Source organism: Diabrotica undecimpunctata, chromosome 1 (genome assembly GCF_040954645.1).
Source record: "Diabrotica undecimpunctata isolate CICGRU chromosome 1, icDiaUnde3, whole genome shotgun sequence".
Taxonomy (NCBI): domain Eukaryota; kingdom Metazoa; phylum Arthropoda; class Insecta; order Coleoptera; family Chrysomelidae; genus Diabrotica; species Diabrotica undecimpunctata.
This window is the reverse complement of record NC_092803.1, coordinates 207,414,955-207,442,725: the sequence shown is the minus strand read 5'-3', so window position 1 is coordinate 207,442,725 and position 27,771 is coordinate 207,414,955. Positions and strand designations below refer to the sequence as shown.

Sequence of the window (27,771 nt, the reverse complement as noted above, 5' to 3'; positions counted from 1 at the left end):
GACAACATTGTCGGCAAAAACAGGTCCACGCGAAACCTCCAACATTCAATGGTCGAGCATGGTACAAGAAAAAAAGACACAATTACTCACTTGTGTGTGACCATAAACTGGGGGCGCTCCGCTAGTTGCCTGCACGTTGAGCAGTACATTCGATTTAGTCTCGTGGTCCAAATTAGATGCTGTAGCTATAACACCTGTCACACTGTCAATACTGAATAAACCATCTGGATCCCCAGAGTAGATTGAATATCTTATGTTTGATCGTCCACCTGAAAGAAAAACCCAAGATTAATATTAAATAATACATGTTTTTTAAAATTAAATAAAAATACTAAATTCATTATAGTTTTTATTTTTTTGTAATACCATTAAAAAGAAAGCAGTGCTGTAATTGTTAGTTATTTCAATGCACAAGTGGGAGAGCGAAAAAATTTACAGTGTTTAGATGAAACTGCGAAGGGTATAAATTGCCAAGGACGGCATCCATCTGGATTCTATCTGGATCCTTATTATGATTTTACCTCTCTTACAGATAACCATCGTTTTTGTTTATATTTATATTTATTGTTAAACCAAACTGTCTCCAGTATCGCAAAGTGTGTTTAGTAGTGTCTACAGGGCTTTCTCATTTTCAGTCATATTGCTAGCATAACGAATATTATTTATAGTTTTACTATTTATTTTAATCCCTTCTATATATTGTTATGCTATTTAAATTGTATTATATTGCTTACTTAGGAAAAATCCTGTCTATATTTATTAAATGAACTAATCTCCAATTAATCACAATAAATCAGCATTAATTAATTACAATCTCAGGCTATTTAAATTGTACGATTTACCTTTGATCGTGGATTCAAAATATTTTCCAATTGGCGTCCTAATCGGGATAGGTAATATGACCTGAATAAAATACATAGAATTTCAACTGAACTATATGTGAGATGTCCTTTATTTTAATAAAATTTTATACAACAATCAATCCTGTAATATTTGCAATATACTAACTTTAAATATATGAGAAGTTGTTTTCTATCATGGACCCAAATGTTATTTTACATTGATTTTTAATATGTGTTATAACTAAGCTCTTTTTATAATTCCTTTTTTTTTTAGTGATCGCAAAATTAACTGTCTCTATTATTTATTCAATTTACTTAATTAATAAATGAAAATCACACTCCGGCTCTAATGAAATTTGACTGACCTTTCCTTCTCTGCCGTTGCAATTCTATGGCCACGCCACAACAAAAAAAACCTTTCTCTGCTTCTGCTCCTATTGTGGTCCAGATGACGTACACCTTTCTCCTATCTGTCCTTGTATCTCCAAATGTTTCCGGCTTCGTCTGCTATTAATATTCTTAGGCCCTTTGGTTTTCTATCTCTCTGTACCCCGTTCCTCACACTGGTCAGCTTTTCCACCGCAAATAAACACACCCGGTAAATTACGTCTTCGGGACTTCAAACAAACACAAATCACAAAGCTCCTTCCTTCTTGGACGACGAAAACTGACTAACTCACCTTTTTTTCTCTCTCCTGTCTCATAGCCAAAACCAAACCTCCTTGCATTCAAAATTTGACCAATAAAAATCATCCACCTCTTGTGAGTATATCGTTACCACCCAACTCTCTCTATAAAACGTCATTCGGGTAATTCCAGAAAACAAATCTTCTTTAATTATTCTAACTAAATCTATCTACTTTACAAATATTTCTTACTAATAGCTACAAACGATACCTGTTTCTCAATTCAATGTCTTTTGTTAATAAACTTTTACCGATATAATCTTTCGGGGAGAAAACCACCGCAAATCCCGGTCCATTGTTCAACACTTTCTATATACACTTTTATTCCGGGTAAAACCATTTCACAATAACCGACTTATTTAAATTTCTTATCGATAATATTTGAAAGTCTTGTCTCTGAGGCCTAATGAACAATTCTTCGAACAACTTAAAATACATATTTTGTCTTATACAGGATGTTTGAAAATTCATATGCCCGTGTCTTTATGAAATATCAATAATTTTAATTTTTATTTAAGTAATAAAATTTGTATATCGGTTTTTTATTGCTTATGGACATTCAAAAGTACAACAAATCCCCGCCTTTGTAATCGATAAAATTTATCAATTTATGCAACTAAATTTTCTCGAGGCAAAATAAACGCACTTCCTGTATGCTATCTGTACTTATGCTACGTATTATCCTATCCTACTATCTACTTTATACAAATTTAAATCTTCATTCGTGATATTTATATACATCATGGATATTATAAATACCTCTGATCTTTTCAGAATCCATATGTTTCAACTCATAGCTGTTTACTCCATCTTCGTTGTTTACTATGTATGGCCCTTCGAAAACAGGCATCAATTTTGCGCAAATACCGGTCTGAAGATTTGACACTCTTAATGCTCTTACCATTACTTTGTCACCCTTTTGGAAAGTTACTGGTCTTCGTTTCCTATTATGACCCTGTCTCTGGATGTATTTCTCATTGCTTCTTCTTAATCTCCTCTGAACGGTTTCTATAACCTGTCGATACTCTCTTTGTTCTGGATCTTCCCACGGTCTTATCGGCATGACGCCTTTCATGATGTATTCTGGTGTTTCTTTCGTTACTGTACTTGGCATGGAATTTAGGTACATCTCTATTTCTCCCAATTTTCTGTCCCATCGCCGATGTTGACCATCCGTTGCAATACGAAGAAATTTCGTTACCTCTTGTATAAATCGCTCAGAAGGATTACTTTGGGGATGCCTGATGCTTACAAAGTTCGTCTCGATTCCCCGTTCTCTAAGCTGTCCCTTGAAACGATCATTTCGGAAGTACGTTGCATTGTCTAGTAAAATTTTTCTTGGGGTTCCTACCGTAGCGATGAAATTGTCTATTTTTCTCAATATTTCTTCCCCTTTTGTGGTGCGGCAACTATATAATTTTACGTATTTTGAGAACACATCCACCATCACCAGAATATGCTTGTTCCTTTGCGTGGTCACAATTAGATCGCTTAACATGTCGATGGCTATAATGTCCAGGTTGTTCCGGGAAACAATGCTCTTTGCAATATTTTCGTTTTTAAAATTCCTGCTCTTGTATTTCTGGCATACTTCGCATTTCTGTGTGATCTCTTTTGCAATGCGGTAATCTTGTCGACTGATGTAGTTTTCCCTAAATACAAGCCATACCTTTCTACTGCCAATATGTCCATTTTCCTCGTGTAGTTTCTTGATGATTCTTTCTGCCAATGTCGGTGTCACTAAATATAATTCCTTTCCGTCTATTCTCTTAAAAAATATCTCGTTTTCTAGCTCTGCTCTTCTCTTTTCTCTTTCTTCTAGGCCTTCCTGGTCGGTCCTTATCTCATTTAACGAAAATATCCCTTCGTCTTGTGTCAGTATATTCAATCCCACATGTAATGTAATTGTCTCCTTTTTTCCTGTATCTTCGTCCCGTGTTAAAGCGTCAGCTATTATGTTGTCTTTCCCTTTGATGTATCGAAATTGGAAATCATACTCTTGTAAGAGCAGAATGCCTCTGTGTATTCTGTTATTTACCAATCGATTCTTCATGATGTGTATCAATGCTGCATGATCCGTTTCGATGGTGAATTTAGCTCCCAATAAGTAAAACCTTAATTTGTTTACGCAAAATAGTACACTGGCGAATTCCAACTCGGTGACACTGTATTTTCTCTCATGTGTTTTAGTCACTCGAGATATAAAACATATCGGAACCTCTTGGCCGTTTTGTATTTGCGACAACACTCCTGCAAATTTCTGTATCGACGCATCCGTACGGAGTATAAACGGCAAATTGTAAATAGGGTGATATATTTTTGTTCCTTTAGCAAATTCTTGTTTCAATATTTTGAAAGCTTCCTCCTGTTCTTCTTTCCAATTCCATTTTGTCCCTTTCTTTAACAATTTTATTAAAGGAATTTCTTTTTGGCTTAAATCGGGAATTAATTTCTTGAAATAATTTATCGTACCGAGAAACCCTCGCAATGTTTTTAGATTTGTTGGTCTTGGGTATTCGTCGATGAGCTTTACTCTGTCCTCGGCTAGACTTACAGTTTCGGTGTCAAGTTTGAAACCCAAATAAATCACTTCCTTTTGAAAAAATTGACATTTTTCAATGTTTAGTTTTAATCCCGCTGTGTCCAATTCTTTCAAAATTATTTTGATATGTTCCACATGACTCTGCATATCTTGTGAAAAAATTAATAAATCGTCGATGTAATGGACGATGAACTCTTCATGGTGATTCAAAATGGTATGCAAAGCTCGTACAAGTGCTGCACAGGCGCTTTGTAATCCAAACGGAACTACCTTAAATCGGTATACTATACCATCAATTGAAAAGGCAGTGTAGTTTCTACACTTTTCAGCCAAAGGTATTAACCAAAAACTATGCTTTAGATCAATTTTTGAGAAAATATGTGATCCCGTGATCCTTCCAAAAATGGCCTCGATATTTAACGGTGATTCATATTGTGATACTGTGTGTTGGTTGATATTTCGGGCATCTAAACAGAGTCTTAACTCTCCACTGCTCTTCTTCACTATCACAATTGGGTTAATATAGGGTGAGTCACATCTCTCAATGATTTGATCTTCCAACATTTTTTTGATTTCTTGCTTTACTTCTTGCCGATACTTATAAGGAATTGGATAAGTCTTCGATCGAAAATTTCTCAAGTTTTTCACCTCAAATGAGTGCTCGTATTTTGTGGCCACTCGGTTTTCCTCATTTATCAGCGTTTCATAGTCTCTTAAAATTATACGCAAATCATTTTCTTTGCCTTCTCCACATATCAATTTTTTTTCTCTCCCATCAAATTTTTCGCACATATTCACCGTGTACTCCGTGTCTTCTTCAAACACCACTGTCTCCATTGTGTCCTCTTCATTTTCCTTTGTGTTTTTTTTTGTTGGGCTCGTCTCTTCTTTTGAGGAATCCCAAGTTTTGCTTTTATTTCTTGTCAAAATTTTTCCATCTTCTTCTCCTGAGCTCGTCTCATCTTTTGAGGAATCCCAGGTTTTTTTTTCTTTGATCTTTTTCAGACCTTTTCCCCTCTTTCTTCCTTTTCCTTTCTTCGTCGCCAGGTTCATTTCCACCGTTTGTTCTTTCTCTGATTCGTCCGTAATTTGTTTCTCTTGTTCCTTATCCTGTTCTTCTTCTTTTTCCTTGGTTATTTTCATCGTATTGGTTTTGAAGTCGATCACTACATGTTTTTCCGTTAATTCGTCAACGCCTACAATCATGTCATGTGACATATTCGGCATTATTACACATTGAAGTGCATACATATTTTTTTTCAATCGTACCATTACTCGTATACCTTCATTTATTGTTGCCAATGTCCGTTTATTTGCGCCCACTAAATTCACCCTAGGTATTTTATAAATTAGACTTGTTAAATTTACTTCTTCGATTAATTTTCTGTTGACCAGTGTTATTTCAGAGCCTGTGTCTATCATAATTTTAATTGGTTTCTCATTTATAAATCCATCCACAAATTTTAAATTAACTCCATTTCTCTTTTCATTGTTTCCTGCCAGTTTAATAAATTCCTTGGGGTGACAAAAAATTCCTGTTTGTTTCTTCGTTTTTAGTGAGCGCCTTCTTGAAAACACGCCTGTTGTTCTTCTGTGTTTTCTCTCCCGTCATCTTCTCTCTCATATTCATTTTCTTCTCTTTGCATATTATTTATTTCTCTTCTGTTCTCTTTTGGTCTATCATTCCCGTATCGATTACCGCGAGATTCCTGTTCATTCCGTGGGTTATTGTATCTGTTTCCTTGGTATGGGCGGTTATTTCTACTCTGATTTTCCCGATCCCTGTTTTCATTCCATCTCTGGGTTCTGGGTTCATAATTCTCTCTTCCGTTCGGTCTATTTTCATATCCCCGTCTAGGTATGAATTCTCGTCTTGTATAATCTCTTCTAAAATTTTGACCTCTATCTCTATATTCTTGGTTTTCTCTTTGTCTATAATTTTCTTGCGGTCTTCTTTCTCTTCTTTCATGCCTATGTGATTCTCTCATTTGCAAAAATTGACATAAGCTGTCAATGTCCTTGTAATTTTGGAGATTTATGTGGTCTTCCAAGGTATCTTCAAAATGTCGCGATATCAACTCTACCAATTGTTCTGATGAATAATTATATTGCAAATGTTTTGCATTATTATAGAGTTGTAATGCGTACATCTTTTCTGATACGCCCATCCTCTCATGGTATTTTCCATTTTGTAACTCTTTATTTACTTGTAGTTGCTGGATTTTTCCCCAGAAATAATTTAAGAATCTTCTCTCAAAATCTTGCCAATTGTCCAATTCTTCTTCCTTGCTGACAAACCAAAGATTTGCCTCTTCTGTGAGATGGTTTCTGATGGTTTCCTTTGCTGTTGCAAACGGTCCTATGTATTTGACTTTTTCCTTTAGGTTATTTATAAAAGGCACTGGGTGTATTTTCCTTATATCCCCGCCAAATCGTACTTTTACGTCTTCTGTGCTATGTACGATGACTTCCTTTCTTTCTACTCCTCTTATCTCCATCTCTGCAATTTGTTTAAATCTCCTTTCCGTTTCTTTCCGGTCTTCTTGTAGCGCATTTTCAAATTTTATTTCTATCTGTTCTAATTCCCTTTTTTGCATACTCTGAATATCCTTCATTTTAGTTTCGATTTCTTCTCTCTGCAATTCTATTTTCCTCTCTGTTTCTTCCCTACTTCTTTCTAAACAGACTTTTATTTCGTTTTCATATTTGTCCATACGCGTTTCCATTTTTTGTTCCATTTTTCTTTGGTTTTCTTCCAAATTGTCCAATTTTTGTTCCGTTCTTTGTTGTGATTCATCCATTATGTGTTTTGTTTCCAGTTGATTTTTATCCATTTTTTGTGACGATTCTTGTATTTGTTGTGTCTGTATTTGCATCATAGCTAATAATTTTTCTAACATCCCTGTTTCTTTTCTTTCCTCCATTATTGTAGCATTTCCTTCATTATCCGATCCTTCATCAATAATTGTTTCCTCTTCTATCTTATCCTCTTTCCTTTCTTGCGTTTTGCTTTGACTCCTTGTGGCCGACATGTTCGTTAGATTATTTATCCCCGCCAAATATGAAACTTTGAAATTTGTGCAATAATTTCCCCGCCAAATATAAAATTCTACTGGTCTGTTGCAACAAACGGGACTTTTCCTGTTCAAATGTAATAACTCTTGAGTACGAGTATCAAATTTCAATATCCCACAAATAAATCAAATGGTAAAATATCAAATGTCAAAATCAATCAAATCATTCAAGTATGGTAAAATTATCAAATTTAAATATCACACAAATAAATCAATTATGGTAACCTATAAATTGTCAATATCACGAATAAATCAATTATGGTAAATTGTATCTTAAAAAAAATATATAATCTTTATGTCCTCAATTTTTACATAATATTTCACTTTATCCCCGGCATATAAACTTTCAAATATCTGCTCGTCTACTCCTATCCTTTCAAATTTGCCAACTAGAAATATTTTTCAAAGCTTTACACGTTGGGGGCCATTTTGTTATGCTATTTAAATTGTATTATATTGCTTACTTAGGAAAAATCCTGTCTATATTTATTAAATGAACTAATCTCCAATTAATCACAATAAATCAGCATTAATTAATTACAATCTCAGGCTATTTAAATTGTACGATTTACCTTTGATCGTGGATTCAAAATATTTTCCAATTGGCGTCCTAATCGGGATAGGTAATATGACCTGAATAAAATACATAGAATTTCAACTGAACTATATGTGAGATGTCCTTTATTTTAATGAAATTTTATACAACAATCAATCCTGTAATATTTGCAATATACTAACTTTAAATATATGAGAAGTTGTTTTCTATCATGGACCCAAATGTTATTTTACATTGATTTTTAATATGTGTTATAACTAAGCTCTTTTTATAATTCCTTTTTTTTTTAGTGATCGCAAAATTAACTGTCTCTATTATTTATTCAATTTACTTAATTAATAAATGAAAATCACACTCCGGCTCTAATGAAATTTGACTGACCTTTCCTTCTCTGCCGTTGCAATTCTATGGCCACGCCACAACAAAAAAAACCTTTCTCTGCTTCTGCTCCTATTGTGGTCCAGATGACGTACACCTTTCTCCTATCTGTCCTTGTATCTCCAAATGTTTCCGGCTTCGTCTGCTATTAATATTCTTAGGCCCTTTGGTTTTCTATCTCTCTGTACCCCGTTCCTCACACTGGTCAGCTTTTCCACCGCAAATAAACACACCCGGTAAATTACGTCTTCGGGACTTCAAACAAACACAAATCACAAAGCTCCTTCCTTCTTGGACGACGAAAACTGACTAACTCACCTTTTTTTCTCTCTCCTATCTCATAGCCAAAACCAAACCTCCTTGCATTCAAAATTTGACCAATAAAAATCATCCACCTCTTGTGAGTATATCGTTACCACCCAACTCTCTCTATAAAACGTCATTCGGGTAATTCCAGAAAACAAATCTTCTTTAATTATTCTAACTAAATCTATCTACTTTACAAATATTTCTTACTAATAGCTACAAACGATACCTGTTTCTCAATTCAATGTCTTTTGTTAATAAACTTTTACCGATATAATCTTTCGGGGAGAAAACCACCGCAAATCCCGGTCCATTGTTCAACACTTTCTATATACACTTTTATTCCGGGTAAAACCATTTCACAATAACCGACTTATTTAAATTTCTTATCGATAATATTTGAAAGTCTTGTCTCTGAGGCCTAATGAACAATTCTTCGAACAACTTAAAATACATATTTTGTCTTATACAGGATGTTTGAAAATTCATATGCCCGTGTCTTTATGAAATATCAATAATTTTAATTTTTATTTAAGTAATAAAATTTGTATATCGGTTTTTTATTGCTTATGGACATTCAAAAGTACAACAATATTTTTGAAGTGCTTGTCTAAATAAATCTTTGGAGTATATATTAAATAGTAATGGTGAAAGTACACAGCCTTGTCTCACTCCTGTGCTTATTTATTGCACACTCGTACTATTTCCATCTAATGTTACAACAGCGTGTTGGTTATTTTGTAGCAAGTTATCCAAAACAGGTTCGGTGTTAAATAAAAGAAGAAATAAACGGAGAGTACTAGATGAGGAATTTCAGATTGATGTTATGGGAACATTTGTCGCAAATCACACAAGTTTCATACATACAGTAGAAGAACAAACGAAAATGACAAAGGAGACTGTGAGAAAAGCATTAACCGATTCTTCAAAATTTCTGTCATGAGTTGTTTTAAATCACGCAATATAGTAATATAAAAAAATCACCCTTCTTAGAGAACTTAAAAAATGCTCAAAGGAAATAGATTTGAACCAAATGAAGTCATTATTTGTGAAAATAAGCCATATCTTGAGTCCAACGATGAAACGTTATAGGTACAACAAAGGCAATGTAGATTCAATGCAACACCATAATAGACTATGCTAATGAACAGTATCTAATGTTGTTGTTTTTTATGATATATTGAGTAAAGTTACAAATAAATAGTAACGCATACATTTTAATAATTGCACCTAAAGCAATCATCGGCATTTAAATTTTTACAGTCTGCGTTTCAAACAAATAAATAAAAAACAAATTGTTGGCCCGGTTTACGATCAGCACTGACTTTTTTTTTTGTCGTGCTTAGCCTAGTTAATTAAAGCGAGGTCAGATTGACAAGAAAGAAGACGAGAAGCAGATTTACGAGCTTGACAAACAAAGGTGACGATGCGAATCAGCGTCGTTGAATTCAAACGACGAAAGTTTAAGTTGTGTGGGAAACAATCGTTGTTAATTGAACAAATCAATGTCATCTTGTAACGTATGATGACTTCATTATCTGTTATCTCCGTGTTTATGCTTAAGCTTATTGTTTTTGTGTTGTCAGGAATGTTGAGTGTAATTAATTTGAGTTAATGATGTTGGATTATTCGTCTGGTGAAAGCGCCGACCAATTATAAATATATTTCTTCTTGAAGATATTTCAGTTTGGTTCAGACTGAAGACGACTTAGACCATTGGTTTTAATAATAAATAATTTTGAACTAAAAAACTCCATAAATACGGTAACCATTTTTGAGCTTAGTTAGTTTTTTAAAATGTTCTAATATATGAATAAAGTTTTCTATTCTGCAGACATCATTCAAGAGTTGTTGACAATGCTCCAACTTATCTACGAATATGGAAGTATCATCAGCATAACGTATGTGGTTTATATGTCATCCGTTTATTATTTTATCCCTTATATCCCTTATCCGCTCCGAGAATAGGGCGGATACTCCATCTCCATGACTCTGAGTTGGTGTTAATAGAGTACGCGTTGTGAGCCGCGTGCTGTCTTAATAGGGTATCCAAAAGTTCTCGTTCTACATTTCGGGCCATCTCTTTTTAGAAATTTTTTATCGTCTCAGAAAAACTCATAAATAATAATATTGATTAACTGATGTACCAATTCCAAGTGAACTACATCTCGTACATAAAAGAAAATAATCAAATCGCCTTATATTTGCTCATCCTCATTTTTTTGACACTCGAAGAGTTTGGTTTCATTCTCCACTACCTTAATTGCCGGTTGGTTTCAGGATCATATTGAAAAGTCTATGTTGGAGCGCAAATTGTAACCTGTTTCAAGAAGTCTGAGTCCTTTTCGACGGAGTATTTACGTTTCATCTTCGTCTGTGTGCCGAGACTGTGTGTTTTTGGGCACACACTTCCCACATGATTAGTTCCTCATGGAAAATGTGTTTCACTGTTTCTTTATTAATAATCAAATCTGCAGCAATGACTCTAATATTTAGAGTAAGGTGTTATTGAACCATTTCGAACTATTTTCTAAACTACGTTCAAGTCATTTTATTAAAACATTTGTACCACTAAAATCTCTGGTACGTGGTAGGCAATCATTCTCGTAAACCGTCTGCAAAGTCCCATTAAATTTCATTGCGGAATTCCTGAGTTTGAACAAAAAAAGTTCGCTTTTTTTAACATTTTTTCGGAGCGAGCAATTTTTTCACTTTCGTTATTTGAGGAAGACAAGAAGATATTTACAGATCTATCTTTGATTTGTTTCGCTTACTTAAGTTTTTTATTATATTCGTTAAATGATTTCCTTAACTCTTTATTATCGGGTTCTTTCCGTAACGTTTTAGAAAGCTTGTTCTTTTCTTCACTACATTTAACTAATCCACTCTTTATCCAGTTTTACGTGATTTGTGGAATGTTGTACACTTCCCGTCATATAAAACTGGTACACTTTTTTTTCCCAATGTAAACCTGGGTTCAGACTGGATACAGTGGTTCGTGAATTAATTCGCTGTTGCCATCACAGATAACGGAATTGCACTAAATCTAATTAAATAAAAATAAAGATATTAGTAGATAAGTATTATTTTTATCATTAACAACAAAAAACCGTATTTAATAAATTTAATAACCAGAGATAGGGTTCAGCTAATATCCAAAATATTTGAAGGATCTTTAAACCTAGATTATTGGCACAGGGAACATTGGAATGCATCTACTGTACCTAATTTTTTACTTCAATTACCTACCGAACACGAACTGTATTTTGTATCAATAAGTTTAGTCACAGGCCAACTACCAAGATTAATTTATTATTTATTATATGAACGATAACATTAACAAAAACTAACATTATACTTTATCCTACGTAGATTATAAAGTGACAGTTACAATCCAATACCTCACTGTAAAGTTTTATTATAATAATTTAAAGTTATGTCTAGATTGATTTTATCTATCACTATATTTGAATTGCAATATTTTCATAAATTATAATAAAACACAAATCAAGGTATGAGTACTTAATTGAGATAATGAAAAATTACAAAATTAATATGAGAATTTTTTAGGATGCATGTTTAAACAAATTTAATGTGACTGACTGATCGAGAATGCTCGATGTTTTAGTTTTTAGAATACTCAAAACTGGCGGTCTGTCACACAGCCCTGCTTTTACCTGATTTCATATAATATTTTCGTTGAACTGGCAACAGTTCCCTAGAAATTAGAATGACACATGTGACAAGATCAACTTACACAACTTGAAAAACATGATTTTCCGTAATAAGAGTTGTACCAGTTTTTTATGACGCGAACGGTACGTGTTTTTCAAAAATATGTTATAAGTGATTCGGTAGAGATCCTGGTAGACTTTCTTTCATTAAAAGGGAAATAAGCTTTATATAGTCAAGATACTCTTTATATTTGTCTGTAGGGCTTTGCTTTTTTTCTGACAAACAAAAATCTACCTTTAGGTATACTGGATTAAGGTCAGTGATTACATAATCTACCACAACTGAATAGATATACTCAGGAAGTATATGTGAATTGATGAAAATTTGGTCCAAGCAGGCCATGAGTATTAGATGTAATTGCAGGCAAAAATTCATGTTTTCTTATAATATTCAGGTATTAATACTTGGCGCTAGTATTTCGTACAATATCTAGATTAATATCTCCCAAGATCAAACTCACGTCTCCGTTAGGAGAATAATTTGCAAGATATTGGTATAGCTGATGTAAGAATTTATTCTTTGACAGTGATGGTGATCTGTTGATTGCTATTATTTCAAGGTCATCGTTAAAGTTTTGCAGTTTACACTTAATAGCTGTTACATCACCTATTTACACTATTTCGTAAGTGTGGCAAATTGCATGTTTAATATATATTAATGGATCGTCATTTTAGTTTAGTTTTTTTTTTCTATCTTACGCTCGAATATTCCCAGAAGTCTTTCATCCTTCTGCGTTAGAGTCTATGTTTCCGCTCCGTATATGAGGGCTGGCCTCAGCAGTGCTTTTTATATAATAATTTTAGTTTTTATTTCTATATTTTTTGAGTGGAATTGTTTTTGGAGTCCACAGTGTGCCCTATTTGTAATATTTCATTCGTCTTTTTATTTCTTTGTTTGTTTAATTGATAGTAGTCACTAGGGAGCCAAGGTATGTGAAGCTGTCAAGACGTTCAAAGATATAACTTCCAAATGCTGTTTCCCGTTGCTCATTTGCTAGAGGATATTTAGTAACCAACATGTACTTGGCTTTGTCTTAGTTGATGACTAAACTGACCTGTTTCGCCGCCGTTTCCAATTCTAGTAAATATTGCTCAACATCTTGATTGCTACGCCCTATTATGTCAATATCATCATCGTATGCTAAGATTTGTATCGATCTATTGTAAATAGTATCGCCGTCTCTAATTCGTGAGTCTCGGACTGCCTTTTCCAAGGCAATGTTAAATAGGAGGCAAGCCAGGGCATACCCTTGTCTGAGTCTCCCCTTTATTTTAAAGGATCGTGAATTTTCTCCCTGTATCCTACATTACTTACTATTGTATATACTTTCGTATTTTAATGAAATAAGATTTTATAGCATATTTATTATGTTTTTATCTAATTAATTAATGGTTTCAATCAGATTCATTATATTATTAACAAGAAGTATAGTGAACATTATATCAACTTACAGTAGTATGAATTTGTTATATTTGCCTTATTCCTTACCTTTTGCAACAATTTTCTAGGAATGTTTGTTGTTAACGTGACACTACGAATTGATAAAATATGAATTCTTTATATAAGAAAAGGAGTTTGATCTAAATGTAAAGTAATACTTGTTGAATGCCTTATTAAAAAAATGATTCAGTTTATCCTATTATTGTAATACACCCTGTAGATACGAAAACATATGCCTTTTTGATTAAATACATAATGCATGTAGATTTAATCTACTTTGAAACCAATTTATTAATATGAATGATCAGTCGTATAAAAATTTCACTAGCGATTAACTTTTGTTCAATACATCAATTTATTTTTTGTGTAAATTGTCAAGTTTTTATTCAAATTCGAAACGTCTATAAATGTACCAGCACTAAAGCCTCGTTAATTCAATGTGTTTTGAATTCTCCGTATTGTGACGCTTGAAAACTGGTTCAAAATCATTTTTTGCCCAAACGACCTTGCTTTAATTAACAATCCAATAAAACCTCATTAGCAAGAGCAATTATTCGACAAAAAATAAATAAATAAATAAACTATTTGTGTAATAAATCACCCTGTATGTTCTCGACCAGACTTAATATAATACCCAAGCATACTAATTAAATCAAATAATACGGTAATAAATACCGTGTTAGTTTTTTGTTTTGCCAGTTGTATAGGGCCTTATTAGCATTTAGGCAAAACGGATTCAACTCCAAGGTATGACAGGTTAACAGAGGAAAGAAGAACACAACAACCACGAGACCAGAGACGGTTTAAGAAATTTTCGTATAGTCAGTATTTTAATTTAGTCAAAAATTATAATTAAAAAAATTGCATGCATTTTGAAGCAGAAAAAGAAGATAAACACTTTGATTGAATAAATTTATAATATGTGTTAAAATTACTAAAAGAAAAACTAGTCCAGCATTTTTATAAAGAAAATTACATCCAATAACAAAAAAAAATGAAAAAACCAAACTAAGATCGGATAAGATTACAAGATGAGGACCACTTTCAATCTATACACAACAAACTGGATCTGGACGGCTAAATTGGCTATGTCTGGGTCATTTTGGCATCAATTGGTGCCTCTTCATCTATTTCCATATTACTCTGTACTAATGGTTCTAGGTACTTGAAACTATTGCTTTTCACAATCGTTTCAATCCACTTTTAATACCAAGTATTAAACATTTTTTCTTAAGAGTTTGCACCCACTGTTTCAGTTTTTCTTCTAAATCTCTTTCAGTATTTCCTACTAACAGTCCATCGTCAGCATATATTAAGTACCAGGGAATGTGAACCTGTTATCTGATCCAAAAATAGTAAAAATAAATAAGGACTAAGCACTGAGACCTGGAGAATCCTACTTTCACATGAAACTTGAAACTCTTTTCTTCTTGAGTGTTCACCACAGTATCTCTCAAAGAACTCTATCTTTTCCATAATGAAAATTGCATCTATTGATTTGTCTTGCATAAAACCAGACTGATCAGATATTTCGGTTTCTTCACATATCAATTACACTCCCCCATATTTTCTAAGTGTGATTAAATAGCTTTATAAATAAAGTAAATCTTCTTTTCTTTTGTAAACAGATACTGATATATTGCTTCTTCGTTCGTTTAACATTTGTCTCATGAACATAATTCTATTAAATAAACCTGTTAGTCAATTTCTTCCTGTCTCTCTGAAGAAATGCAGAATATAAAAACAGCGTTAAGAAAAAACGAATTCTCGTCATACGTCATCTATAAGGCCCAGAATGCCCAAAGAAGCGGTAAGGATCTAACAAAAGACAAAAAACCGATTTTTAAAAACCATCCTAACATATGTAAAGGATACAACAGAAAAAATAGAAAGAGCAGTAAGTAAACTCAAAATAGAAACGATATTTTATACCAACTAAAAAATCTTAAAACTATTCTACCAACCGGAGAAACAACAATATCGTTAGAAAATCAAGGAGTATACCATATCGTTAGAAAATCAATCGTACATCTGACAAACCAATCGAAGAATCCATGTTAGACGAGAAGAACATAGAAATGCCATTGAAATGAGTTCTTGCACAACATATCTCAAATACAGGACATAAAATAAATCTGAACCAAACGACGATGCTGGATAACATTGAAATAAAAAAAACGTGAAATCTAAAGCAATAGAAATTGAAAAAAATCCCAACAATCCAAACCAAAGAGATGATGCTCAATTGCTTAAAATGACATGGAAAACGGTGTTGAAGAAGAATACACAAGTAAATCGAACAACAAAGCCGACAAGTAGGACACAACCTACCCATATACGTAAAGGGCCAATCGCAAGAAGCGCTGCCAAGAATCGGCCGGTCATCGAGTAAAGATCTTGCATTTGTGCTGTGATGCCCAAACATCTCAGCAATAGACTACTTACACTGGAAAGGAGAATCTTACGTAAACTAAACAGAAAACGATGCGACTATCCTTCTGCACTCATTCATCGCCTGTCGAATATCCAGCCCATCAATGAGAGGCTTTCCTCTCTGAGCAGAAGTTATACAATTCGCACCATCCGTGGCCAAAACCTCAGAGCCCAAAGCATCCTCAAAACTACCTGCTCATCCCTCGGCAATGTATTCAGAAGAAAACCTAAACCCAAACTCCCATTCCTACCCGCTATTCTGCTGGAACTCGTCAGCAACGAGCTCCCTGATGAATACATTGACATACAGGAGGCAACTCCCCTCTTTTACCGTCGCTTATTATGATACTAAATGTTCATTTCGAACTGACACCGACGAGGGGGGGGGATCGGTTTTCTGTGGTTTTCCGATCCCATTGCACAACGATACCCCGTCGATTTTTTGAGGTACCAGTCCACAGCTGCCCTCACGCGTCGCGATATTCATACAATAATTTAATAAATTTAGTAAATTAATAAACTTATAAATATTTTCATATACTTACTAATTTTGTTTTAGACCAAAAATTTTGAAAGGAACCGTTCACTTGTATCCCTTTCGCCCCCGATTGTCCAGGACTAGTGAGAGCAGCAACCACCAACAAACACCACGCAGCACACCAGTGGACACATACCAAAATCCAGTGCCATACACCCAACACTAAGGAAAACACGTCCTGAAGAGGCAAAAGCCTAAAACAGGACACCGTAGCCATCCAAACACAAGAAAAACACCAAAAACCCACACAACCAACACTACACTACAATGGAGAACCAGTTTATTCCTTGCTGCAATGAATTGTTTCACCCGAACGTAATTCTAAGGGTGAACATGTCTTCCAGGCTGGGTTTAATTGATTGCTTAGAGAACCAGTTTACTTAAAGCACCAGCACGAAGCGATACTATTTGACTTGACAATGGCAAGTGCGACGTTGCCGAAACGTCATCTAAATAATGGTTTTTCTTTTTTTTTAATTATTCAACGCGGAGTCAAATCCGGAAAATACAAAAGGAATATAAAAATATAAATCAATCAATAAATAAAACAATACTTTTTTTCGATGTTCGTCAAATAATCCAAAATTCTGAATGACTTTAATTAAAGTTAACCCTGTTCTTTAGAACATTTACAAGAAAATCTGTTAACATTATCTAAATTATATAAAATTTAAATTGTCCAGCATATACGAAAATAAAAAATTATCCAAATTGCCTACGCATATTTCAGGTACGGTCCTGTGGACTGCAGAAAAGGGCAATTATTTTGCCGGGGGATGTGTGTATGTGTGTGCATGTCTCGGACGACATTTCGGGAGTAAGTGAAGAGTTGGCCATTGTATTCTAGAAAGATCTGCGCAGCGACTGGTAAACGCGATTCAATAGGCTTTAATTTTCGGTAGACGATTTCGTATTTCAGCAGTCCCAAAAACGTTTGGAGTTTTTTAATAATTATAAACTGAAAAATATTTTATTTACTCAACTTCTGATATCGTTCAAAGAAAGGTAGACTATATATAATAGGTGGAGACTTTTGATAAATTGGATGATGCCTTATGAAGATTTGACAACAGTGAGAACTTTAATAATACAAGTGAAATATCAAAAACAACAATTTAAAAACACATGTATTGTCAATGTCTTTTACATTAAAAATAATCTTATAGTAAGTTCATTTGAGTATATTGAACTTTTTTTCGTTGTAACAAACTGAAATTAATTGATATTATACATTTCTATTTTACAACCATTACGTCCAATAAATCATCCATAATGGTTTCCCATTTCCTTCTGGTTAAGTAAGTAAAAGGCGAAGATTTTCAATGAATGCTTACACAGATTCTTAACTTCAGAAGTTGTAAAAAGTAATTAGCTTCTTGTTAGCGAGATTTAACACCAATTAGAGATTGCTACGTTTCGTGCAAAAATATAAAGTTCCGCGACTTCCTCAATACTGTTGAATTTTTACATTAAACGCCGCTTTATATCATTAATTCCTAATTTAAAATTTATAATTTCATTGTCGTTTTTTGCTAGGCTAAATAAAAAGCTGTAATTGGTTTTCCTTTTTTATGTTTTCAGCTCATGGCAATTTGATTTCACTGATAATCAACGCACAGAACAGTTCGTCGAATAGTTGTATTTTATATATCTTAATTTAATTTTTTTTTATTCTGCACTGAAAGAGTTTTAAACCAAAACTAAAACAGTAAAGCTAAATTCTTTGAAAAATTTAATAGGACAAAAATACAGGATCAGCTATATAACTTTCATAATAAGATGCTAATTTTTGCTGGTAAAATAATTGTATAAAGTAATATTTTTAAGTATAGAGGATCACTATAGGACCACTATAATATACAAATGATGTAGAAGACAGCTACGAAGATACAATAAATGATCCCGATCTATAGATATCTAATACACATCTATACAAGAAGGAAAAAACTTCATGAATCTACCAATAAAGGCAATGGTGTATCTTATATTACTTATCAACAGCCTCTTCATTTGTTAACGCTTTTGATGATTTTATCCATGATCAAATTGAAGAGCATGGGGCTCAATGAATCTCCTTGTCTTATTCCGCTGTCTATTTCTATAGGTTCTGTAAGTTGTCCATCTATTCTAACTTCCATTTTGTTGTTTTGGTAGATGTTTTCAATAGTTTTTATAATATTTATTTTATCTGCCAAACGCTTTCTTTAGGTCAATCAGATACAGAAATGCTGGTCTATTATACTCTAGTGAATTCTCAGTAATTTACTTTATAACGAATATTGCATCTGTACACGATCTTCCACTAGGAAAACCCCGTTGTTCATCTGCTAAACTTATCCTCTGATTTATTAGTACTTTTTTTTTTTAATTTAGTAAATTTAGTAAATTTTAGTTGTAAGTTTTAGTGTAGTACTCGTATTTAACAAGTTTATACCTCTGTAGTTTTCTGGCTGTTTTTTATCTCCTTTTTTGAATAGTAGAATTAGTTCGCTCGTTATCCATTCTTCCAATATTTTATTGTATTTTATTATTTAATGTTGTTAATTGTTCTGTCATTACTCCTCCACAATATTTCATTAACCCGTTTGGTATCCCCACTTTTCCTGCTGCTTTTCTGTTCGTCAGGTTTTCAAGTATTTTTCGAACTTCCTGAACATTTATATGTTCTTGATCTGTGGTAATTTGTGGTGTTTCCAGTTGTAGCGTCGTTTGTTCTTCCTCTGCATAGAGCGTTTTTAGGTAGTCAATCCACGTATCCTTTTCTATGTGTTTTGGTTCTATTAGTTCCTTTACCTCCATTCTTTGACCTCTTATGAAGTCCCATATTTCCATATTATTTAACCAAGCAGATATTTTCTTATATCTGCATAATTTATTCGTAGATTTTCCTTCATGATTAAATACAGTTTAAAAATTAATCACTTATCGCTGATCGCAATGGAAAAGGATTTCATGGCAAACAAATCAACAATCATAGAAAAAATTAAATATTACAATTTAACCGTTTGTTTGTTACATAGATAATTCCAATCATACCATCGATGTTTGTGCTGAAACAGTGAGACTATCTTTGAGAATGAATTTACTTTCAAAATCTATTAGTTTTTAACGCTTTTTAATGTATGTATAAAAAGTTGAAAACTAGTTATAATAATTAGTACGCTGGTCTCGCGTTTTTTATTTTTTGTTTTACAACTTCCTGATACATTTTTCCTTTCTGTTTCAAGATAAATACTTATTTCTTGAGCAGATTTATCTCATTTGCATAATCGATGAGTTAAAATAATTCTTTTAATGTTTCGTTTGCTTGTAGCAAAAGACGAAATATACGCGAAGAACGAAGAATGATGATTCCTTCGTCGTATGTTTGCTGAGTCGCGACAATCCTCGATTGTGCCCATAACCTATTGAAAATCACAGACTATCTTGTCACTGAGCCAAGATTTATAGCTGTGGTGAAAACTTGGTTTGCTGTTTTAAACCCCCAAAAGCTTACCAAACGGGTCATCAGTGCTTGTCATGATAGAGAGGGGCGACAGAAGGGACCGGGGAGGCTGACATGCGGCAAGTCACTTTAAAAGCAATGCAGTCGTCTACACACAACTGAGTTGCGTATTTTTGAAGACTACCGAAGAAATGTACCCAGTCCTCGCGTATTTGAAGATCGTTATCGAGAGATTCGTCTTTGCTGATTTGGTAATGATACCTACATACCAGGAAAGTAAAGAATAATCTCGTATAAATCAACATTCTATAACTGATTCTTAATTTAATTAGATGTTCTTTTTTAAAAGATATTATAGCTATTCACGTTTAGTGAATGAAGTGTTTAGTCTTTTAGAGTTAAGTTTCTTTGCTAAATTTTGCTTTTTTATTGTTTTTCTTTTAATAATCTTCGTTGTTTTTTCATGTCTTATTTTTATCAAGTTGCCATGGGATATCAAATATATTGATTAGTTTCAGCTAGCTAAATGTTATTTACTTGTCCACTGTATGCCATTAATACCAACTTAATTACAATCTTTAATAACCTCTTAACATGTTTAACCAATTATACTATCAGTACAAATTAAAAAGCCAAATTATCTTCTTTTATATCACTTTACTGGTCTACCAACGACAAAAAACAGTTTATAAGTTTACTTGATTTTACTGATCGATATAAACTTTATTTGGTATTAAAAGAGGCTAATAAATTACTGTCAAGTGACCATTCATACGTTTAAGCTGTTTATAGGGGTACAGTTCATAAGATTCCTTTATCAGTTCTCTCAACTGTTAGAGAATAAAATTGAATAAATCTAAATTTCAATCTAAAAAATGCGCACTTATTTAAATCAAAATAAAACGTTCTGAATATGCAACAAAATTTTTTATATGTATACCCGAATGACCCGTAATATATGATATAATGATAATACGAATAAATTTTTAATTTGGGATTTCATCTCTTGTCTACTTCGTAATTGGTCACTGTGTCAAGCAACTCACCAAAATATAGATCAATGATTGTGAAAAATACTGTTTTGTGGAATCTCTTGTGAATTGACTTTATTAGACCACCAAACCGTATATTTTCAAAGACTTCGTAACTACAATAAAATATCCTTAGAAGCCTACACAACTACGGAACTACTTCCATCTTTACAAATTGGTATAATCTATCCTCCTCCTCCTAAGTGCCTTCTCTGTTGAGGTTGGCGATCAATATGGCAAATTTCTCTCTATTCTGGACTTAATGAATTATTTCATTTCCTTTTGTGTGGGTCCAATCTCTGATGTTTCGTAGCCAAGATTTTTTCTTTCGTCCTATGCCCCTTTTACCTTCAATCTTGCCTTCTAATATTACTTGGAGCTGCTCAAATTCCCTATGGCGCATTATGTGTCCTAGATATGACGTCTTTTTAATTTTGATAGTATTGACCAGATGACGGCGTGTGTTCATTGCTCTCAGTACTTCTTCATTCGTAGTTCTGCTGGTCCAGCTTATTCTTAGCCTTCGGCGGTACATCCACATTTCAAATGAATTTAAGTTGTTGACGTCATACTGTTTTAATGTCCAGGTCTCACAGCCATATAGTAATAGAGACCACACATAACACTTTAGTGTTCTCAACCTTATTGAGACTGATAGCTTGGGGTTACAGAGCATTTTACGCATATTCATGAAACCAGATCTTGCTATTTCAATGCTTCTAATTTCTTTTGGGTGGTCTAGTTGACTATTTAGTTCTCTGCCCAGGTATATGAAGCTTTGGTAACTCAGAAGGGTGATACCATTTATTTGTATGTTAGGTGTAACTTGTTCATGGGGGTTTTTGTGGAATACCAGAATTTTGGTTTTGGAAAAGTTAATGTCCAAGCCCAGCCTGTGACTTTCTTCTGATAATATGTTCATCAATATATTTAGTTGGTCTTCTGTTTCTGCTAATACTACGGTGTAATAATATCATCATATTCATAATATAATCTATCAATCTATCGTAAGTGAGTAACCTCAGACAACAAGGAATTTTCAGCAGATTTATACCAAAATTTCTCAGGGACACAAAGAGAAAAATTGCAAGAGACAATGAATGCAAGAAAGCATCAGAACAAAAAATGAAGCCTACATAAAGATGCTTACCCAACAAACTAGAACAACTGTAGAGAATTGCCAGACAAAGAAAAGAAAAGAGTATACACAAAGAAAAAAACGAAAGCATCCAAATGAGGAACTTAAATACATAGAAAACCTCGACAGAGAGACAGAATTCAGAGCATTCTATAAGAAAGTTTACTTTAAGTTATTAAGAAATATTTTAACCACGCACTTAATATAGAGGAAGAAGAAGAAAACCTAAAAGACGAAAGAGATCAGGTAAGGGAAACAGAAGAGAGGGAAGAGGAACCACCAACGATTCTTGAAGTTAAAAAAGCAGTTAAAAAACTAGCCAGAAACAAATCACCCGGAATCTCCCAGCTGAAGTATTTAAAGAAGGTGGACATGATACCATAATCACATTTTAGTAGCTTATAAAAAAAATATGGACACAGAAATCGCTCCTCAATGATTGGAATATTGGAATACTTTGCACCATACACAAAAAAGGAGATATCTGTAAATGCTCTAACCACAGAGGAATTACGCTTCTATGGTATTATACTCAGGTATGGCAGGCACCATATGCAGAACGGATAGTAGGAAAATACCAGGCTGGTTTCAAAAGTGTTAAATCGACAATTCATCAGATTGCAACCCTAAAACAAATTATGGAAAAAACACTATAAATATGTAATGAGTATCAATGCCACTCATTACATTTTATAAACTACAAAGCAGCCTACGACTCTGTGAATAGAAGAGAAATATCCAAAGAAATGAAAGAGCTAGGAATACCAAATCAGTTGGTAAATTTAACAAAACCAACTCTTGAATAAGTTGACTTAACACTGAAAATATTACTACAACAGAGATAAACCGCAGAATTTTGCACGATTGCACGGCCATCAGATGCAATTTGGGGCTTAATCTCCTCCGTAAATCGACAAATATATATCGAGAAATACAAAAATAAAACAGACAATGGATATCGTAAGACATATTAAGATAGGACGTCTGAGGTGGATAGGGCATGTAATGCGGATGGAACAAAATAGTCTAGCTAGAAAAACGCTCCTCGATAGAACCATTGGTCAGAGAAGAAGAGGACTATCTGGAACAAGATTCCTTGATAACATCGATGAAGACATGAGAAATATGAGAATACGTGATTGACGGAGAAAGGCGATATATATTGACGACTGGAAGGAAATTCTTAAGGAGGCTAGGACCCACGCAGGGTTGTAAAGCCAGAATGATGATGACGATGACAAAGAGAAAAAAAAAGAGACAGAAACGTTCATTCAGAAAGTACATTTATTATATTTTATTAACGAAATTCCGAAATCAAAATAAAAAATTGTGTATACTATTTGACAAAAATTGATGTTTTAACTCGTTTTGAAATAGATATATTGAAAAATAGTACTTTTAATGTTATAAGACATGTATATTTCATAAGTATAATCGACGAATTAATGATATCACTTATTATTCACACTATTCACTATTAATTGCGTGCCTCAAAATCAAAACGATCTAAATTTTACAAATCCTTTTTGATGTTTGCGTTCAATACGAGGAGAAATCATTTAGCAACAATTTGTTAAAGTTGACAGGAACATATTTTTACAAATTTGTAAGCAAAATATTTTGCACATAAAAATTAATTAATTAGCAGATTTTATTAGATATGGAAGCAATTAATTAAACTTTTAGTATTCTATCTGGCAAATGTTATTCGTACCGGCTTTATCTGTATTGTCTAGTGTCATTATTTATATTCATATAATATAAAATACGTATACTGTTTGGTATTGAAATATTTTAGTAGTTAATTATAAATATTTCTATTATGTTAATTAAATTTGATTGATCTTACGGTATATAAATATAATATTTAATTATCCTTGAGACAAGGTAATCGAAATATGTAACAAATATGAGTTACGATTTTTCTAAAAACAAATTAATCTAAGTGAACAGATACTCCGGTGCTGGACCTCTAATAAAAACATTAGAAAAAATTAGAAACCATAGAGATATAAGTCAAAATAGTAAAGTGCAAAGTGCTATCAAATAGATAAAGTAATTTAGAGAAATATGAGACAGCTTGTAGCAGTTTTTTATCACCTATGTAAATCATAAAAATTCATAGAGTTTTTATGAAACATTTTAGAAATTAGGTCTTGGAATTTCGAATTGGAATGAGAATAATGAACTTGTTCACTTACACTTCCAAATTCCCTCTGGCGAAATCAATCGCTAGCCTTTTTTTATTTCACTCTTCCCTCTCAATATTACATTAATTTAAAATAGTATATGAAATAAACAACCAAAATAGGCGATAGAATGTCGAATATTTTTCGTTATGAGAGAGTTATGAGTTATGAGAGATTCGGGAATAAACTTAAAAGGTACGATATATACCCGTAGTATGCAAATAATGGCATACGCTGATGATATCGTCATAATTGGAAGAACCCAAAATGAAGCAGTGGAGGCTTTCACACGTATCAAAAATGCCGAAAACATCGGACTTCTGATTGACATCCAGAAAACTAAATATATGCCGACCATATCAAGAATTCAACAAAATAACTTACAGGTGCAACACGAAACGATAGAAATGGTAGAAGAATTCTGCTACTTAGGATCACTGGTAGACTACAAAAATAACACATCAAACGAGATAAAAAAAAAGAATATGCGTGGCTAACCGCTGTTATTTTGGCCTGGGCCCTCAACTAAGAGCGAGAAGTATGTCAATAGCAACAAAGTGCAAACTTTATAAAACAATAATATGCACAGTGCTCACATACGGATCGGAAACATGGGCAATGACAACCCGAGATGAAGAGTTACTGCGAGTCTTTGAAAGAAAAGTATTGAGGACCATATATGGCGGAGTAAACGAACAGGGTCTGTAGAGAAGGCGATATAACTTTGAACTCTGTAGACTTTTTGGTAATGCAGATATTGTGAAGACCATCAAAATAAACCGCCTAAGGTGGGTGGGCCACGTTATGCTGATGGATGAGAGTGATCCCACTAAAATAACTATGCTAAACAGGCCGGTCGGAAGAAGAAGAAGGGGGCGACCTAAACTCAGATATCTGAACGATATACAGGAAGATCTAAGGGAGATTGGAGTGAGGGGCTGGAGAAGACAGACACTCGATAGGGAAGGATGGAAGAATGTTTTGAAGCAGGCCAAGGCTCACGAAGGGCTGTAGCGCCAACTGATGATAATGTCGAATATTTTTACATTTCAGATAAATAAACAAGGTTTCCTACCAAAATATTTAAGGTTAAAGCAGTTCGCGTTGTTGCGAGAAAAAAGAAAAGGAGAAAAATCTACAAGTACAAAGGAACCTATCTAAAACTTATCAAAACAGCTAAAAAAATGTACTATAACTATCCTCTGAGAAGCTCTAAAAATATTGCAAGGAAAACTTGGTCCATAATAAACGATCTTCGAAATAAAATTAACACAGCTCAAACATTTTCTCTTCCAAACCCTGAAAATCTAATTAAATACTTCGCTAATGTGAGTAAAACTATCAGCTAGTTTGCCACAAGATCCTATTACCCAAGTCCCCAATTCAAAAAAGGTCTCGAATTCATTCTTTATAAGACCAGTTGATAAAACTGAATTGATCCAAGCAATTAGTAGTATCAAAAGCAAATCTTCCTGTAGTACTGATGAACTATCCATAAAAATGTTCTTAAATCTCCCAAATAATGTGTTGGAAGTCCTGGTTTCAGTAATTAACGATTTCTTTGAAAAATATATATTTCCAAAGGCAGCCTTTAGGTACTAATTAATTTATATAATTTAATGAACGACTCGTGTAATGAAGAAAAAGCAAGCAAGGAAATCGAAATAGGATGTAACTAGATGTACCATGAAATGTATTAGATATTCTCGACACTAAAATTTTAAGAGAGCACTTCCTTTTGTGTATTGTCTTTTAACAGTACTAACTACATTCAAAATTGAACACAAACAAAAAAAATGTAACAGTCAAAGTCATAAAACGGTGTATAGTATGTATATGTCCGGCTGTAATTATGATACGCATGGCACCGTTTTTAAAAAGCTGTAAAAGATCTACAGCCAACAGTTACTCAGTGGATAAAAATCGAAATCGGTAAAAAAGATAACTACGGACTTAGTCTCGGCTCTAAAGTTAATTTCGAAAAGGATCAACTAAATTAATGTTTTTTTTTTCGTTTACGCATTCGACTTCATTACCGCTAGTTAACATTGCTATAAACTCGACATTTTGCTGTGCTTTTCTTTTGTAAATAGAATTCCTGTAGTTAAAAATAAAGTTGTAGAACGAGGTTGTATTAATGGAATAGTATTTAAATAACTGCAGTTTTAGATTGCGACATTTATGTAGTATGTCGTGTTCATAACCAGCGAAGAGTTTAAAGACAGTTTTACATTATGCTATTTTCATGCTAGGCAAGAGCCAAGCAAGACAGATCATGGAACTGCGCATGCCCACGGGCTATTTCCATGCAATTCCTGTGCTAGACGAAAAATTAGAACATGTTCTATTTTTCATGCTATTTTCTTGCAATTTATCGTTAAAATTCATGTTGCCAACATAACAATTTATAATAGATTACAGAATAAAACATAACCTTATCTCTATCTTTAGCGTATATCATAAATTGCCCTACACACAATGGGAATAAATTGAGATATAGCTGATTCTGATACTCTAAAATTGTACATTAGAGATCGAAACGTTTCACCAGTTGCCAGATACCTTAAAGTTATAATTAATTTTGTCCTTGATGGAATGCACTGGCGAAAATTGGTATCTCTTTTCTGAATTAAGGGATTAATTTTTTCCAGGAGCTTAAGGAAAGTGGACTCGTTCATTCGAAGAAAGTTTTTAAAACTTTGAAGGTCTCTAGCATCCAAGAACTCTTGGGGTAACTTCAAATTTCCCAGTCCTGCATTCAACCAAGGTTTGACCCAGCATTTTCTAGGTTTTCTTTTTTTATTATTTTTCATGGTTGTTGCTACAACAGCAATATTCAACAATAACAATGTTTTCTTTTCTTTGGTTGACATCCTTCACCCTTTTAATAACCATAAATAGTGTATATTTATTTATTATATTATTTATTTTAGTACTTAATTATATTTATTTAAAATAAAATAACCTCAAATTGATAAATATTTTCTCTGTTGGCAACAATGAAAGTGGGATCTAAAATTGCACAGAAATATCTCTGATGCAAAAAGGTCAAGCTAGGCAAGAGATGTGCCATGCAAGACGGACTTGCATAGCATGAGACTTGCATAGCCTAGATGTAAAGCTGCCTTAAGGATCTATCACATTTAAGGGTTTTCGAAAATTATCCCTGAAGTATATTCGTTCACTAAATCGACTGACTTTTATCAAATTTAAATCGAGAATTGGATATTTCCTTCATTGAGCATCTTGTATATGATCTTTGCTATAGTCTGTAATAAGACTTGGAAAATCTTATCTATTCCTGGGGATATGTACACTACAGAAATCTGTTGGATCCGCTTTTTGAGAAGGTGGATAGTGATTTTAAAGCTATTTAAAATAAGAATCATAAATTTAGGCTTAGTCACAAGATTTTAAAAATGATTGTCTTTTCCATTA

General features: G+C 33.4%; 1 protein-coding gene across 1 annotated transcript in view; it reads right to left on the bottom strand.

Moving 5' to 3' along the window:
• Window positions 1-27,771, bottom strand: part of ds (dachsous cadherin-related 1) — a 100,669-nt gene that overhangs the window by 51,742 nt on the left and 21,156 nt on the right. Inside the window, exon 3 of the mRNA XM_072521074.1 lies at window positions 91-269. Within this exon, the coding sequence (XP_072377175.1) occupies window positions 91-269 (179 nt within the window). The remainder of the gene's footprint in view (window positions 1-90; window positions 270-27,771) is intronic.